The sequence below is a fragment of the Sardina pilchardus genome, chromosome 12 (genome assembly GCF_963854185.1).
Source record: "Sardina pilchardus chromosome 12, fSarPil1.1, whole genome shotgun sequence".
NCBI classification, from domain to species: Eukaryota; Metazoa; Chordata; class Actinopteri; order Clupeiformes; family Clupeidae; genus Sardina; species Sardina pilchardus.
Window position 1 is genome coordinate 14326518 of NC_085005.1, and position 15000 is coordinate 14341517.

The 15000-nt window shown below is 44.1% G+C and overlaps 2 protein-coding genes across 3 annotated transcripts in view; one reads left to right on the forward strand and one right to left on the reverse strand.

Moving 5' to 3' along the window:
• afg1lb (AFG1 like ATPase b) overlaps positions 1-9867 on the reverse strand; it is a 31522-nt gene extending 21655 nt beyond the window's left edge. Inside the window, exons 1-6 of one of the 2 annotated variants that reach the window (XM_062551551.1) lie at positions 9742-9867; positions 9078-9271; positions 6374-6425; positions 6118-6219; positions 5851-5978; positions 1889-1988 (exon numbers count right to left, since the gene is read on the reverse strand). In XM_062551551.1, coding sequence (XP_062407535.1) covers positions 1889-1988; positions 5851-5978; positions 6118-6219; positions 6374-6425; positions 9078-9271; positions 9742-9853 — 688 coding nt within the window. In that variant the 5' untranslated portion in view covers positions 9854-9867. Of the gene's footprint in view, positions 1-1888; positions 1989-5850; positions 5979-6117; positions 6220-6373; positions 6426-8981; positions 9272-9741 lie in introns of both variants that reach the window. The other variant, XM_062551550.1, reaches the window with a different exon arrangement.
• A 536-nt stretch (positions 9868-10403) lies between these two features.
• The window catches only part of snx3 (sorting nexin 3), a 16866-nt gene continuing 12269 nt past the window's right edge, over positions 10404-15000 (forward strand). The window contains exon 1 of the mRNA XM_062550864.1: positions 10404-10620. Within this exon, the coding sequence (XP_062406848.1) occupies positions 10459-10620 (162 nt within the window). The 5' untranslated portion in view covers positions 10404-10458. The remainder of the gene's footprint in view (positions 10621-15000) is intronic.

The following is a 15000-nucleotide window of genomic DNA, read 5'->3' on the forward strand; positions in this document are numbered from 1 at the left end:
GTCACCGTTGAATAGAGGACACTTATAAAGTTATATTTAAATGATGTGATCGTCATTTCGGTTAAGTGCACAGACTTCAAGCACTACACGAGTAAGTACACAGGGCACTGAATTAAAGTATGCTGCAGTACGCCATTTGAGACAGACTATTTGGTGACACTCAAAAATGATGAATACCAATTTTAATAATGCAATCGGCCTGGAGAAGTTTGAAGAAAAACCATGAAATTCAACATGAAATTCAATACGCACATGGCACTACTTGACATGGAAAGTCTCACGTGTGTGTGTGTGTGTGTGTGTGTGTGTGTGTGTGTGTGTGAGAGAGAGAGAGAGAGAGAGTCTAGGACTTTGAAGGCCGATAGCAAAAAGAGCAAATACAAGACTATACACAGAGGGTTGCTAGGGAATAAAAGGCTATTAAGTGAAATCCTCAAGGGCATGTGATACTCACTGATGTCTCCCACTGTGAATAGAAACATTCACGTTATCCAATCTAATTCTTCATACTCTCTTGTTTTTATCTGAAACTGATTTCAAATACTTTGAAAGCCTCATATTATGCATTTTTTTTAACTTATCACTTACAAATTGATTATTAGGATTTGTTTTTACACAAAAGGGCACTCAGACCAAAGATTAAATGCTTTATTCTAACTGAAGTGAAATATATTCAATGCATGCCCCCTGACTCAGATCAATTGCATGGCCATGCTACACCCTCCACCTGGATTCATGATTTGCCCAGGCATTTTGTTTTTTGTTCGCGTAACGCAGGAAAACAGACCGACCTTCCTGGTTGAGGTAATGATAACACTGAACAAACCATAGGTTCTATAGAACAGCGGTTCTCAAAGTGGGGTCCGCAAAATAATTTGCTTGAAATTCTAAAGTTAACATTTTAAAAAGATGATGCCCTTTTCACCCATAAAACAAGCAAATTGTCCTACATTTGGTCCTACACACATTAACTTCCCTCAGGTCATGAGGAACCATTCCTACTACTGCTAATAGCTTGGCTTATTTGTTAGCCAGCTAGCTGATGAATGTGTAGAAATGTTTGAGTCAGTCCATGTTGTGAAGTGATCCAAAACCATCAAAAGACCAAATTACACATCTGCCAAAAAACATGGGATAGTGAATCCAGCCACAATTTCAGAGAAGACAAATGGTTAACTAGCAGTTATAAGGGGGTCCTCGTAAAATGTTGTCCCTTAAAAGGTGTCCTTGGAACCAAAAACATTGGGGCCCCTGATATAGAAGACAAAAGAGAAGAGCAAACACATGGGGGGGGGGAGAGAGAAAGAGAGAGAGAGAGAGAGAGAGAGAGAGCAAGAGAGAGTGAGACATTCTGACATTCTGACCAGCTGACATGAGGACAGATAAGAAAGAGAGGCCCACACCAAAAGGTGAGGTGAGGAGGGGCAAGGGGGGCGAAAGAAAAGGAGACTGACATCGGAGAACGCGCAGAACCGGAATAGAACTCGAGAGGGGAGCAGAGCTTCCAGCGTGTTCTGACGCTGTGTCGAGCAGAGGGGGAAAAGTTTGCCTTGAGATGGGAGAGATACGGATTTCAATGTTGGACTTCCTGCTTTCAAGGATGTAAAAATCATCATTTTACATCATTGAAAGCAGGAAGTCCTATTCATGGGTTTCATTGAAATCTGTATTTCTCCCATCTCAAGGCAAACTGAGGGAAAGATGCACAACCATTCAAAATCATGACTGGTTTTCTAAAGATACAAAGCTTAATGCTAATCGGTGAAGTGTCCCTTTAACACACTGCCTCTTTTTGTGTTACCAGAGGAGTGTGGAGAGTGAGGCACAATTCTGCATACACACACAGATAGACACACAGACGTACATGAACACACACATTCACACTAACCATCAGGTGGGCGGTTGGAAGTGGCCACCACCACAACACCAGTCCGAAACAGGGTCGCAAAGAGCTGCTTCAGAATCATGGCATCTGCAATATCCGTGACCTGAGACACCAGGAGAGATAGAGAGAGATGGACAGATACAGAGAGGGGCATGAGAGAGAGAGAGAGAGAAGTGGAGGGGGGAAAAGAGAGAAAGACAGAACATGGAAAAACTATTTAGTTTACTGGTTTCCGCCTGATGAGAACATTTCGTATTCTAATCAGTCTGAAGTAGAAAGCTTCTCTAACAAGAAGAGAGAATTATGGTGAGGGCCTCTGGCAATGACCCACACCTCACCACACACACACACACACACACACACACACACACACACACACACACACGCACGCACGCACGCACGTATGCACACACACACACAATATAGGAGACAACTGCTTACAACTACACAATTATTTTTGACGACAGCATGGATGTGCTCTCTCTCTTCTCGTTTGTGTATGTGTGTATGTGCATGTGTGTGTGTGTGTGTGTGTGTGTGTGTCTGTGTGTGTTTCTGCATGAGTACCAGGTGATTCTATTTTTCTAGATTGGCCAAGGTCTCCTATCCAATCCACCACAAATGAATGGCACCTCAGCCAAAAAAGACACACACACACACACACACACACACACACACACACACACACACACACACAGTCCCATATGTATGCAGCCACTTCACCTGACTGCAAAATGGCTGTGTGGATGAGCGGCTTTCTGTCGCAAATGAGAACAAGTGGCGGCGGCGGTGAGACCGAGCTAATCAAGTCACCGCGGCGACAAAAGATAAATAAATAAATAAATCAGAGACGCTGCGATGTGAAGGCCCCAATCGCCGCCACAATGGCAGCCAGATGGCCTCCAGCGCACGCACACACACACACACACACACACGCACACACACACACGCACACACACACACACATGTATCCTCTATTGTGCAGTGGAGGGGCTTGGCATGGCTGTCCCTGAATGCTACAAAGCCGGAGGACGAGTGGCTGTTTCATCACCATCATCATCATCATCGTCACTGTGGTAGTAGAGGAGAGGGTAGTAGTCATTGTCGTCACTACAGTAACGGTGGATATCCTCCTCTTCCATCCGCCCTTCCTCATCATCATCATCATCATCATCATCGCTATTATTGACAGTCTACTGCTATGTCTACTGCTACTTTTCATTTGAAACTAAATATCTTTCTATTTATCTGTGTATCTATCTATCTATCCATCTATTCAGTCATCCATCAATCCATCTCAACTTCTCTCTTTCTTTCCATCTCTCTCTCTCTCCATGTGTCTATCTATGTGTATATGTATCTATTCATCCATCCATCCATCCATCCATTCCTCTCAACCTTTCTCTCTTTCCATCTCTCTCTCTCTCTTTCTGTGCATCTATGTATCTATTCCTCCATTCAACCCTCTTAACCTCTCTCTATCCATCTCTCTCTGCATGTGTCTATCTATCTATCTACCTATCTATTCATCCATCCATCCATCCATCCATCCAACCCTCTAAACCTCTCTCTGTCTTTCCATCTCTCTCTCTCTCTCTCTCTCTCTCTCTCTCTCTCTGTGCATGTGTCTATCTGTACAGTATATCAATTCATCCATCCACCCATCAATGATTTCCACTTCCCCCTCTATCTCTCTCCCTATATGCACTCTCAGGGTGTCAGGGTTCTCCAGGCGAAGCTCTGTGGCAGTGACACCTGTGGACAGCAAGCTCTCAGCCTTCACGTGAAGATAATATACTATACTAAACATCTCTGAATAGAAATCTTCACTGTACTTAGTGCCACCGAGCAACGTCAAAAATGAACTGTGTGTGTGTTTGTGTGTGTGTGAGAGAGAGAGAGAGAGGGGAAGAGATGAAGTTAGTGTGTGTGTGTGTGCCACTCCACTCCTTCACACGCATAAACACACTAACACACACACACGCCAGTGTGTGAGCGCAAGGCTAAGGAGGCACTTACGTGTGCCATACCCTGAACATATGGTGTTTTTCTTCGCTTGAAGTATCCTCCATTTTACCCTGCGTGGCCCACGGACCCCCATCCACCTCCATTAGCCCTGGGGTCCGATACCACCCCCCCCCCCCCCCCCCCCCCCACCCCACCCTAAAGGGGTAAAAACAAAGGGCCAGGCGTGGGGGTCTGAAAGGGGGACTGCGCTTCTTCTCCCTGCACCACCTTTCTCCTCCGCCCGTACAGGTTTCAAAAGGAGTCGGTTAATTATGACCTTTTCATCCGAACCTGTATTTGTTTTTCATGCAGGCACTAACGCACTTACGCACTCGTGCACACACACACACACACATACACGCACGCACTAGCGCACTGAGCGTACTGATTGCGGGATTGAGCGAGAGCGAGAGAGAATGAGAAAGAGAAAGAGAGAGAGGGAGAGGGGGGGGGATCCGCTTAGTTGCCGCACTTGTTGTGAACGGCAGCCCAAACAAACAGCTGCAGATATTTAAATGAGCATCCAATTACGCCGGCAGAAAAGCAGTCACTTTTGTGCAATGCTTCGCCGGTGCCAAATTAAGATCTTTTGATCCCCCCCCATCACACCCCAACACACACACACACACCCACACACACACACACACAGAAAAAAAAACCCTCTCCTTTTTACTTCCACGACTCCACACCGATCGGCAATTTGAGCCGACAACTGGCTGAGGGTTCCAGACAATGGCCGCCAAGACGTTTGTTTTCCATCTCCTCTCCTCCTCCCCCGCTCTCTCGCTCGTGCTCTCGCTCTCCGCTCGGCTCTCCTTGTGCTCCCTCGCTCCTTGTCTCAATGCCCGGCCATTCATTAAGAGAGCGCCGCGGACAAAAAGAGGGAAGGCTCCAAATTACTGATAATGATGAAGCGCTAATGCGGAGAACGGAGAAATGTCATTAGCATGAGAGAGAGATGAGGATGACCCGCTCCCTCTTGTCGCCCCGCGCTACCACTCTCTTAAGGAAGTGTGTGTGTGTGTGTGTGTGTGTGTGTGTGTGTGTGTGTACTCCCCCCACAAAGCTCATCTGCATAGCTGAGTGGCCAGTGACTCTGATTGGTGTCAATCCTTACCTTTGCATCACACATGTTTTGTGCGTGTGTCTGTGTGTGTGTGAGTGAGTGAGTGAGTGAGTGAGGGAGAGTGTGTTTATTACATCACCACTGGCAACGTTCAGAAGCAGCATGGTTACAAACCCCACACACTTGTACACACAGAGCACATGAGAGTAAAGCTAGTCTGCGCACCAAAGATTTCACCATGAATAAAATAAAGCTGAATAAAAAAATAAATAATTGTCACTATGTTGCCTTAATGCTGAGATCAAGCAACAGGTTGAATATGAGAAAAGGGCAGTAAGTGAGTGAGTGAACAACGAGTGATAGGTACGAGAAAAACAGAAATACAGACTAAACGGAGCAACGTTTAGAAATGCATGTCAGTGATTAACTTACAATGAGTTAGTCTTCAATTCCACAAAAACAAGCTGTAACTCTTAATCAAAATGAAAAGTGACCATCAGTGTGTGTGTGTGTGTGTGTGTGTGTGTGTGTGTGTGTGTGTGTGTGTGTGTGTGTGTGTGTGTGACTGACTGTGTGTGTATATGTCTGTAGGGATACTGCTACTGATACTTTAAGAAACACACTAATGCTAAATGTTTTTATGTATGTGTTTACATTATCCACTAGGTGGCTCCACACTGTTTCACAGGTCTCATCTCAACACTCTCCTTCTCAACTGCTCAAACTCAACTGCTGATAATAATTCCAAGGTTCCCAGTGAATTTCCTTTTAAATAAGAAACACTTCTAAATTAAATGGATTGCCAAATTGTGTGTGTGCATGTGCATGTGTGTGTGTGTTTGTGTGTGAGTGAGAGAGAGAGAGAGAGAGAGAAAGACGCCTGTAAACCCACCTGAAACTCATCAAAGCACAAAAGGCAGGTCTCCCGGCTTATGTCCAAGGCCACTGGTGCAATGGGGTCATACACCGTCATCTTGCCTAGCCTTCGTTTCGGCAGGGACTGTTTCAGGCGATGGATCCCTGCAAGTTCAACACACACACAAACGTATACTGTAGATACCAAACACTGCATTCCCTACTGAACAAATGATAACACAATGCAAAATCCAGAATCCATTCCATTTACTATACTTGCAGCAGTACATGAAAATAGACTGACGTTTGTGGATGTCCAGCATGAAAGCGTTGAAGTGGACCCTCTTCTTCCGGCTGCTCTCAACGTGAGAGAAAAACATATCCATCAGCATGGTTTTCCCAGTGCCTGGTTTAGAGATAAAAAAAACCGACAATAAATAAGAAGGAAACATTTTACAACCCACCACAAAAGGTGTGCGTATAAAATAACTCTGAAGTTAAGCTACAAAATCACATTTAAGGGGAAAAAGTAGTTGTCATGGAGACTAATTGCAACGTACCTACATTACCGTGGATGTAGAGGCCCCTGGGTGGCTTAGGCCTCGACAGCAGCTAGCGGAGGAGAGAAAGCGAGCGATGAAGAAAAGAGAGAGAAAAGAAAGAGTAATTTCACTCAGTTCTTATCATGGAGTCATAAACACCTGGCCCACTTCCAGCAGCTCAGGCCAGGGACATCAATTACAAGACAACTGAAGCTGGCAAAGTGCCCAAAACAACTCTTCCTGAAAATTCAACCTGTTCGGTAAACATGACGCTATTGTGCCTGTCTTTTAAAACACTTTACAGTCACAGCACAGGTAAACTGTCAGAATTGCATTGGTATAAGGCAAACTAACAGATAACATCGCAAAACTGCAGTGGTCTCTCGTAGACGGCAACAGACCATAGACTCATGGAGTGTCAAAGTACTGTTCCTAAACTGTGTGTCACTGTCACATTCCGTTCTGAGTCAGTTCAGAGAAGCCCCGTCTCGGCTCTTCATGGGCCTGTGGTGAACTCATCAGGCACACATGGCCATGGACAAAGACATGTTCCGAGCCAAAACAAGGGGGACGGAGGGTGGCAGAGAGAGAGATGGAGGAAGAGGCAAGAGAGAAAAGGAGGGAGTGTGGTGAACCATCGAGATGGACAAAAGAGTGCAGCAAGAGAGGGAGAGACAGAGAGATGGAGAGAGAAAGGAGAGAGAGAGATGAAAAGAGAGAAAGTGAGGGAGATTGTGGACAGAGAGAGAGAGAGACAGACAGAGAGATGGAGAAAATGAGCACTGAATGAGATCGAACAAGAGAGGGGGAGGGGGAGAGAGAGAGAGAGAGAGAGAGAGAGAGAGAGGGAGGGAGGAAGAAAGAGACGGCGACCGAAAATAAAAGGGGCGAGAAATCCGCGTGCAGCCAGCCGTGGCTCTCTGGCATGACAGCGTGTGACTTCTCGCTGACTTCCAGAACTCTCCGTGGCCGGCGACTGCGCGGAGGCAGCGGGCCCGGTTACGGCAGACTGGCCAAACACAGGGCCCGGCCTCAGAGCACTCCGGCGGCACGGCCGCCTTTAGCCCCCAGGGGCCGCGCAGCCAGGGGCCACCGCCGCGGGGGCCGGTGGGGCAAAAAGTTCACATGCTGACACTTGGCCAAACAAGACCTCGGCAGACTCGGTTTGTCCCTGCCGAGGCCAAAATGAAAAGTGACATGAATAAAAGCTTTCATTAGTCCGTCACTTTCATTTTGCACCCAGTCATCAGCATCGCCATCATTACCATCAGTGATCAAACAATCAGACATATGCCGAGACGGTGCATATTCTGATGTATAACACAGACAGAATAGTCTGGATTAAATCACTTTACAGAGTTTGTGGATGGATGCTTGTGAAAACTTGAATGCCCCGTATATATTCTGATACATAAAGCAGACTGAGTCGTTTGTATTAAACCACTTTACAGTTTTTTGGACGTGGCAAGTTGCTTGTGTGCTTGTGGCAACTTGATCCATGCTATTGCTATCTTGATCAAGTTGTTGTTGGTCGGTTTCAACACCGAGCATCTGAGGTGTGTGAAAGACGAATATGCCACCACTGAGCCATTGGCTGGTGACTTCAAAATGAGAAGCAGGAGAGAGGAGCTTAACCAGGGTTCAGGAGAAGCCAGAGAAAGTCCCTTCTCCCACAGACACAAAGGCTATGGTACAGGGAGCCAAGCTCTCTCTCTCTCTCTCTCTCTCCCAACGCCGTGGTGTGACCCAATTCAAGCTCACATAACTGCATAAGAGCTGCTGTGTCTCTGTATGTGCGTGTGTGAGTGTGAGTGTGAGTGTGTGTGTGTGTGTCTCCCCGCATTAAAAAGTGAAACAAAAACACTGTCCCAGACAATGGCCACCCCCTCATTAACGTGGAGAGAGCAGTCGTGGAAGGGTGGGAGTTTGGGACAGGGTGGGTAGAGAGGGGGTCCCCCATTTCTGTGCACAGCAGGGGGGCCGGGGACCGCCCCTAAATCCAAAGGTCCTGTTTGGTGGTGTGTGTGTGTGTGTGTGTGTGTGTGTGTGTGTGTGTGTGTGTGTGTCTGAGACAACCCTCCCATCCCATCCCCATCCCATCCCTCTCCCTCCCTCTTCCCCTCCCCAAAAAGCCTCTCTATGACCTATTAAAACAAACAAACAAACCGCAGCCCCAGGAGGTGAGGGCACACTACAGACAAAGCTTTGTGACAGCAGACCCCACAACCCCACCCGCCCACTCGCATCATCAGCTCCGTGCCAGGCTTGTTTATGGGCGGCTCCCTTGTGAAAGTAATGACACTTGGTGACACTGGGTGCTCCTCTGTCTGTCTAACCTCATATGTCCCAAATGTTCAGCTCATGTATTTTTGTGGTCTCTGAAAAAAAAATATCCTGTAGGAGTGTTTTAATTGATCAACACAGTTTTCTAAACACTCGTAGCTTGTTTATTTATCTGTTGTTGTTTTTTTTTTTTGCTAAAACAAAATGAGATTTTGGCATTTGTAAATGGAATCGGCAAACAATGGCAAACCTCACATTCCTCCTCACATAATTGTTTCCTCAGTGTAACATTAGCTATGCAAGTCAATCCAATCAAGCCAGTCAGAACAACTGATTCCCATACCTGCTCAGCTTCAGTGTCTTCAGTTTTGTGCTCTGTGCCTGTATCTTCAACATGTCTTTGCCGATTTAGGCCTATCTTAATGTCTCGGTCTCTCACCTTAAGTAGTTGAGTATTGTCGTATGCCCTCAAAACTCTCTGTAACTGGTCTAACTGAAGAACAACAGATCTCTGGTGTCTGTCCTCTCGAAGTGAGCCGTGCTCAACCATATTGTCATAGTAGTCCAGAAGGATGCTAGATTTCTGTGTGGCATGATTGGTGGGTGCTGTATCATCAGCCCTTGTTGTACAACCTGCAGAGGGCAAACCAGACACATAGCCATTCATTCTGGTAGCATTACATGGCTTCTGTTCTAATTTGGACAATCGAGTCATTGGTATCAACATGATCTAGCCTAGGCTATTACATATCATTAACATGTTAATTACACATCATTTGAGTTTATGTGTGGTTGGATGTAAGGGGATTTCATTTTACTTAACCATTCACCTAATGTAAACAATCACAAATTAAATATCATATCTTACAATAAACGTCCCCCAAACATTGCGCTAATGCATGTAAAGTCATTTGCTTTGTTATGCTTTAAATTCCTTCACCGGACTTGCAATGTAAGCTAACTTTACATTTCTGTTAGCGTTATGTTATGTGACTGTCCTGCTGTTCTGCTGCATATGCTAGCGTGTCAGCATGCTAACGCTACAACCAAGAGCAGTTGAGATATGTTGACGACAGGTTCTTCCTCTTAAATTCAACACTCACCTCTAACGACAAAGACCTTACAACAGCAACTCCTGTTTTTCACTAGACCTGACAATTTCAATAGATATCGTGATAAACACCTAGCCGGCAGAGGCAACGCGTAGGCTGCCATCTTGGTTCAAATCATCAGACCTACTTTGTTGATAATCGCTCGAATGATTCCTTAGTGATCCAGACCAGTGTGGTAGAAGCCTCGGCTCTGATAGGCTTTTTGGAGTTCGGATAGTTAGGCTCAGAGCCATGGTTATACGGTACGGTTCCCTTCCATCCTGACTGTTTTATTTTACCTGGATTAAATTATATGTTCATGTCCGTTAGTCTTTAGTATATTATTGACGTTGAATGTACAAATGAATAACCAAAATAAAATGTATATGTGTATTTAATGAATTATTAACACCTATGCCATTGCTCACTGGCCAAATGGATTAATGTACTCACATTTAATTAGACATCTTAAATAATTATCGAGCAAGAACAGAAACAGCTAAGTGTAAGGAAGCATCTCATTAAACAAGATAACTCAAGTGAGCCTATTGATTAAGTTCAAACAAGATTAACTCAAGCTCACATCAGTCGTATTACAAATTGAGGGTGTTTGAATGGGAGTCTGCAAACATTGCACACTCCCCAGCTGTGAGAAGTGTCAGCTGCTCCTCAGCTGATCGGAAGTGAGCCTGCCTCACAGGATTGTCAGACTGCTTTAGCGGGGTAGGAATGGCTGATGCCATAGCAGATACGAGGAGGCTTTTTTCCAAGCCCCAGAACCTAAACGATGCATATGGACCTCCAAGTAACTTTCTAGAGATTGATGTGTCCAACCCCGAAACAATCGGCGTGGGTCGAACTCGGTACACAACATACGAAATCAGACTGAAGGTGAGAGTCAAATGACGTTAGCTATCCTGCTAACGAATGCTACCCTGTCACTGGCACACGCATAGGCTACTGGACCTTGGCATAGCTATCGCTAGCTAGCTAGCTAGCTAAGGAGATGACCTATAATAATGCAATGATTAGCCGGCTGTCGTGCAAATTTGCATCACCATAACACCGCCACATTTAATTGTTTCATGGTGTTTGGCCCGGATGTCACTGGACAGAGCTCCATCTTCAAGTACTTACTGACAATCTATTTGGCACTAACATAGGTAGTGAACTAGCTGCCCATAGAGGGACGCAGCCTTTATGCTAATTATTTCTAGTAAACTTGTGTTCGTAAATGTTGGCTGGTAATCTAATTAAGCAGTAACTAATACACGTTGTCAGGCAAGAGCCATTATAATTATTTGTTAAACGTGTAAAAACATGTCATGACATGACGTTATCGTTCACCTATTCAACCCAACACGTTTTCAGTGGTCGGTGGACGGAGTTAGCTAGCCTTGGTATGGTTTGCAAAATAAAGTAACATTAGGCTAATCTTCGTAGCTAGCCTGATAACGTTAGCCAAGACTGTTTACAAGTTGTGCTAGTCGAGTGGCTGGTTGTTTCCTCATGACATCATGTTGACAGGTGGAATATATGAACGAGTAATATGTTTGCTGGCCTTCATGATTGAAGGTCGATCAAAGAGTCTTTTGCTTTACTGCTGTGAAATGAATGAATCAAGGCTAAGTTACTAACGTTAGCTATAGGCCTAGTTGGGTGATTAACATTAGCCAGAAGTTTCTGTAAACAGAAGCCACACCCCAGCGACCCACAAGTGTTCAGGCCACTCACTCGACCGGTGTCAAGATTTGATGGCTCGGTTGGTGAATGGATGTTTGCTTGTGTTGACATTTGCCATAGGCTATTATTGCAACATCTACAATCATAAGTTGTTTGCTTTGCTTGTGTCAGACCCAAAAACAGTTTTACGGTATTCGAAAGGTGATTTAATCTATGCAGTAAGATTAAATGAGAATGAGAATGAGAATGGTACGTTTATTTTTGTGCCTGTGTAGGCCTACAGTAGGTGTGGCAAAGTTGCAACAGTTTGCCACTGCAGGAGATAAGATGAGGAAATCCCTTCAAAACATGTTTGCAACCCCTCAGCTCTGTGTTTGCGTGTGTGAGAGACAAAGATTCAGTGGCATCACTGCTCTCAAACATCTGATGTCCTTGAAACCAATCCTTATAAACATCATGTGTAACACTTGTTGGAGTTATGATTCAGGTAGTATGCAGTCTGTTTTACAAAATTATCTTTAAACTTGTTCAAATATGTTCAGTGTTTCAGGAACAAATCACATCATTCCAGGGAAAGCTACCATCTGTAGAGGCCTTGTAAGCATATGAAGCCTGTTGGCTACAGTCTGTAAAGGCCTTGTAGCCTAACTAATAGTCTCTAATCCTAAAATTACATTAAATTATGTGAAATTGTCAACAAATATGAAATGTTGACTCAAAGAGAGAGTTGCAGGTTGGAAATTGTTCTCTCTTTTTTTTTTTAGATAGATTAGTCCAGTTTTCTTTTCAGGACCCAGCCAGTCATGTGATGGGCTGTGGCTTTGGTCTGACATAGAACAGGAACTGTTCTGAGTTCACACACTACGGTCGGTAGTTACAGCAGCGTAGTTTGCTCACAGTTAAAATAAACAACTTGTATCAAGGTGCTCCTTCACAACATAAAAAAGACTATAGAAACTGAAAAAGCACGCACAAAAGTCCCGTATAAAAAGTTTAGAAATAGGCTAGCCTACCTAAAGAATATTCAAAATATTTGCATTTGTTTGTCTGAAGAATGCTCATAAGCATAAGAATAAGGCCTACTGTAAGGCATACCTAGCTTACTTGCCTGATTTGATCATTTTGACTAGAATAATTTTGTCTCATTGATAGAATTGTTTCCATTCATCATGTGTACAGCTGGATGAAACTCGCAGGATCGCAATGTCATATATCCGTTTCCATAGCGTTTTAGTTTCCAACCCTGATGTGACGTGACAACCATGTAAGGGTCCCCAAGTTGGCAAGAAAGTACATTTGTGCCTATAGCCATCTGCCTCTGAGAGAATTTATGGCTTTGAACTCTCTGATCCCACTGAGTTCTTGCTTTAAGGTCAACGTGTTTGTGTTCTTTTCCTGGAGCCTTAGCCAGAGAGGAGCATGATGAAACATGTTTTTGTGGACATAAATATGACTTGTTTTAGCCATAGTACTTCGCTTATTCTGAGTAGCGTATTATTTTGGCACTGCAGCCTTATTATAAGTAATTTCATAACAGTAATTTGTATTTTATATTTAAGTTATCCATACTTGCCTTTTGCCGTTTTTGCTTGCAAAGCCTGAAGGGCAACTAGAAATGTAAGTTCCTGTGAACTTTGTGTGATAATTTAGGCCTAAGCGTCAGTTAAGCCGTCATGATAGTGACAGCCCTTCCATTAGTCAAGTTCATGATGTAATCAGTTCAGAATGTTTGAGATCCCAAGATACAACATTGTACAGTTGACCTCAGGCCTTAAAGGTGTCCTCCATGATTCCAATCCAATACACTTTTTTGCCTTTATTTTATAGTTATCTGGCCAGATAGCATTACATCTAAAACTGTTCCTTACTTTGCCCATTTTAAGGTGTTAAAACGATTTTGCCTGATTCTTAACTGAGCTCTTTTGAATCATTAGATGGTTCTTGAATACAGTAATATCCCGCATATAAGCCGCAGGACAGTGTTTGCCCATTTTAAGGTGTTAAAACGATTTTGCCTGATTCTTAACTGAGCCCTTTTGAATCATTAGATGGTTCTTGAATACAGTAATTTCCCGCATATAAGCCGCAGGACAGTGTTTTATGCAAGTTAAAAGAAACAAAACCATATTGATAACATATTAACTGTTCTCGTGTATTAACCTCATAGCTGAAGAAAGTATAAGCGGCGGCTAATAGTCGAGAAATTACGGTAGACTCAAACCTGTTTGCACATCTAAACTGCAGGCCAAATTCATGCTCAAATTCTAAGTGAGATAACTGGTTGACATCCTGTGTAAAACTGTTCTGTTCGGTAAAAGGCTACAATTTTTAACTGAGCCCTTGGTAGATGGATCAGACCTTGAATGGATCAGACCTATACCTGGTCTAGCACAGTCTGTGTCCAGGAACAAAGGCTCGACAGGCCCACCACAGACAGAACTGGCATACTTGACCTTTGCTGCCAAACCACTCACAGCATGAAATAGCCCATCAAGTGGGGCACTCTTGTTACTGCCCAATCACAATGTATTTCATTTGCAATATTGAATTTGTACATGTCACGCACCCAGCAGTAGGCACCACTTCACCGGACTCCCTCTGTCGTATATGCATTAAGTGCAGATAATATAAAAAGGATCTTAGGAGGAGAATCATAATGGAAAAGTTAATGAGAGCTGTAGACTATTTTGCAGCAATTTTAGGTAATTTGAGCAGTTGCTCTACAGTCGAATGTGAAATTACTGGCGAAACTCATTGGCAGACATACAATACAACGTAAGCAAAATGTGATTACAATTGTAGAGGTGTTTTTGCAAAAATTAGGTTTTTTTATTATTATTTGACTCGGATTTTCACCCTCTCTTCTGGAGATGGATAAAAGTTACATTATCAAGATTGGATGAATCACATACAGTGACCATTTGCTTTGGAGTGTAAAATGTTGGCACATCCTAAAATGAGCTTACTTTGTGTGGAATTGAGACGGGGCTATTTTCAAAACCTGTCCCTCAAGTGATGTTTTTAATCACCTGTTGCCTATTAATAGAGAATGGATATACATTTAATGTACTGATTGATTCTATATTTCTGCCCCCCCCCCCCATACACACCATCCTACACAGTCAAAATGTATCCACGCAAGGAGCAATCACCATCACGTTGACGTACTGTATTTATAGTGTTATGTACCAATTAGGCCCCTTTCTTAGTTTTACCATTTCTTAGTCCCGCATAGCTTTGTGATGAGCCCTGACAAGACGCATGGTACAGCAGTGTTTCCATCCCTCCCTCCCTATCTCTATCCCTCTCTCTCTCCACCCATCCCTCCACCTCCTTCTCCTTCCTCCCCCTCTCCTCACTCACTCCATTCCATAACCTAGTATTTATAGGCTCTTCTCTCCATCGGCGGTGAGAGCCATCCGTAGCCACTAGCCCCCCATTGGAAAGCTAGCGCGGCTGATTAGCGTGTAATAATTAGCATATGCGTGTAATCAGTTCTCATTGTGCGCGCCTGAGACCGCGCTGACCCTACTTAGCATAAGAGCAGCAAAGAGGGAGCACCCTACTTGTCTTCTCTCTCTCCCCGCT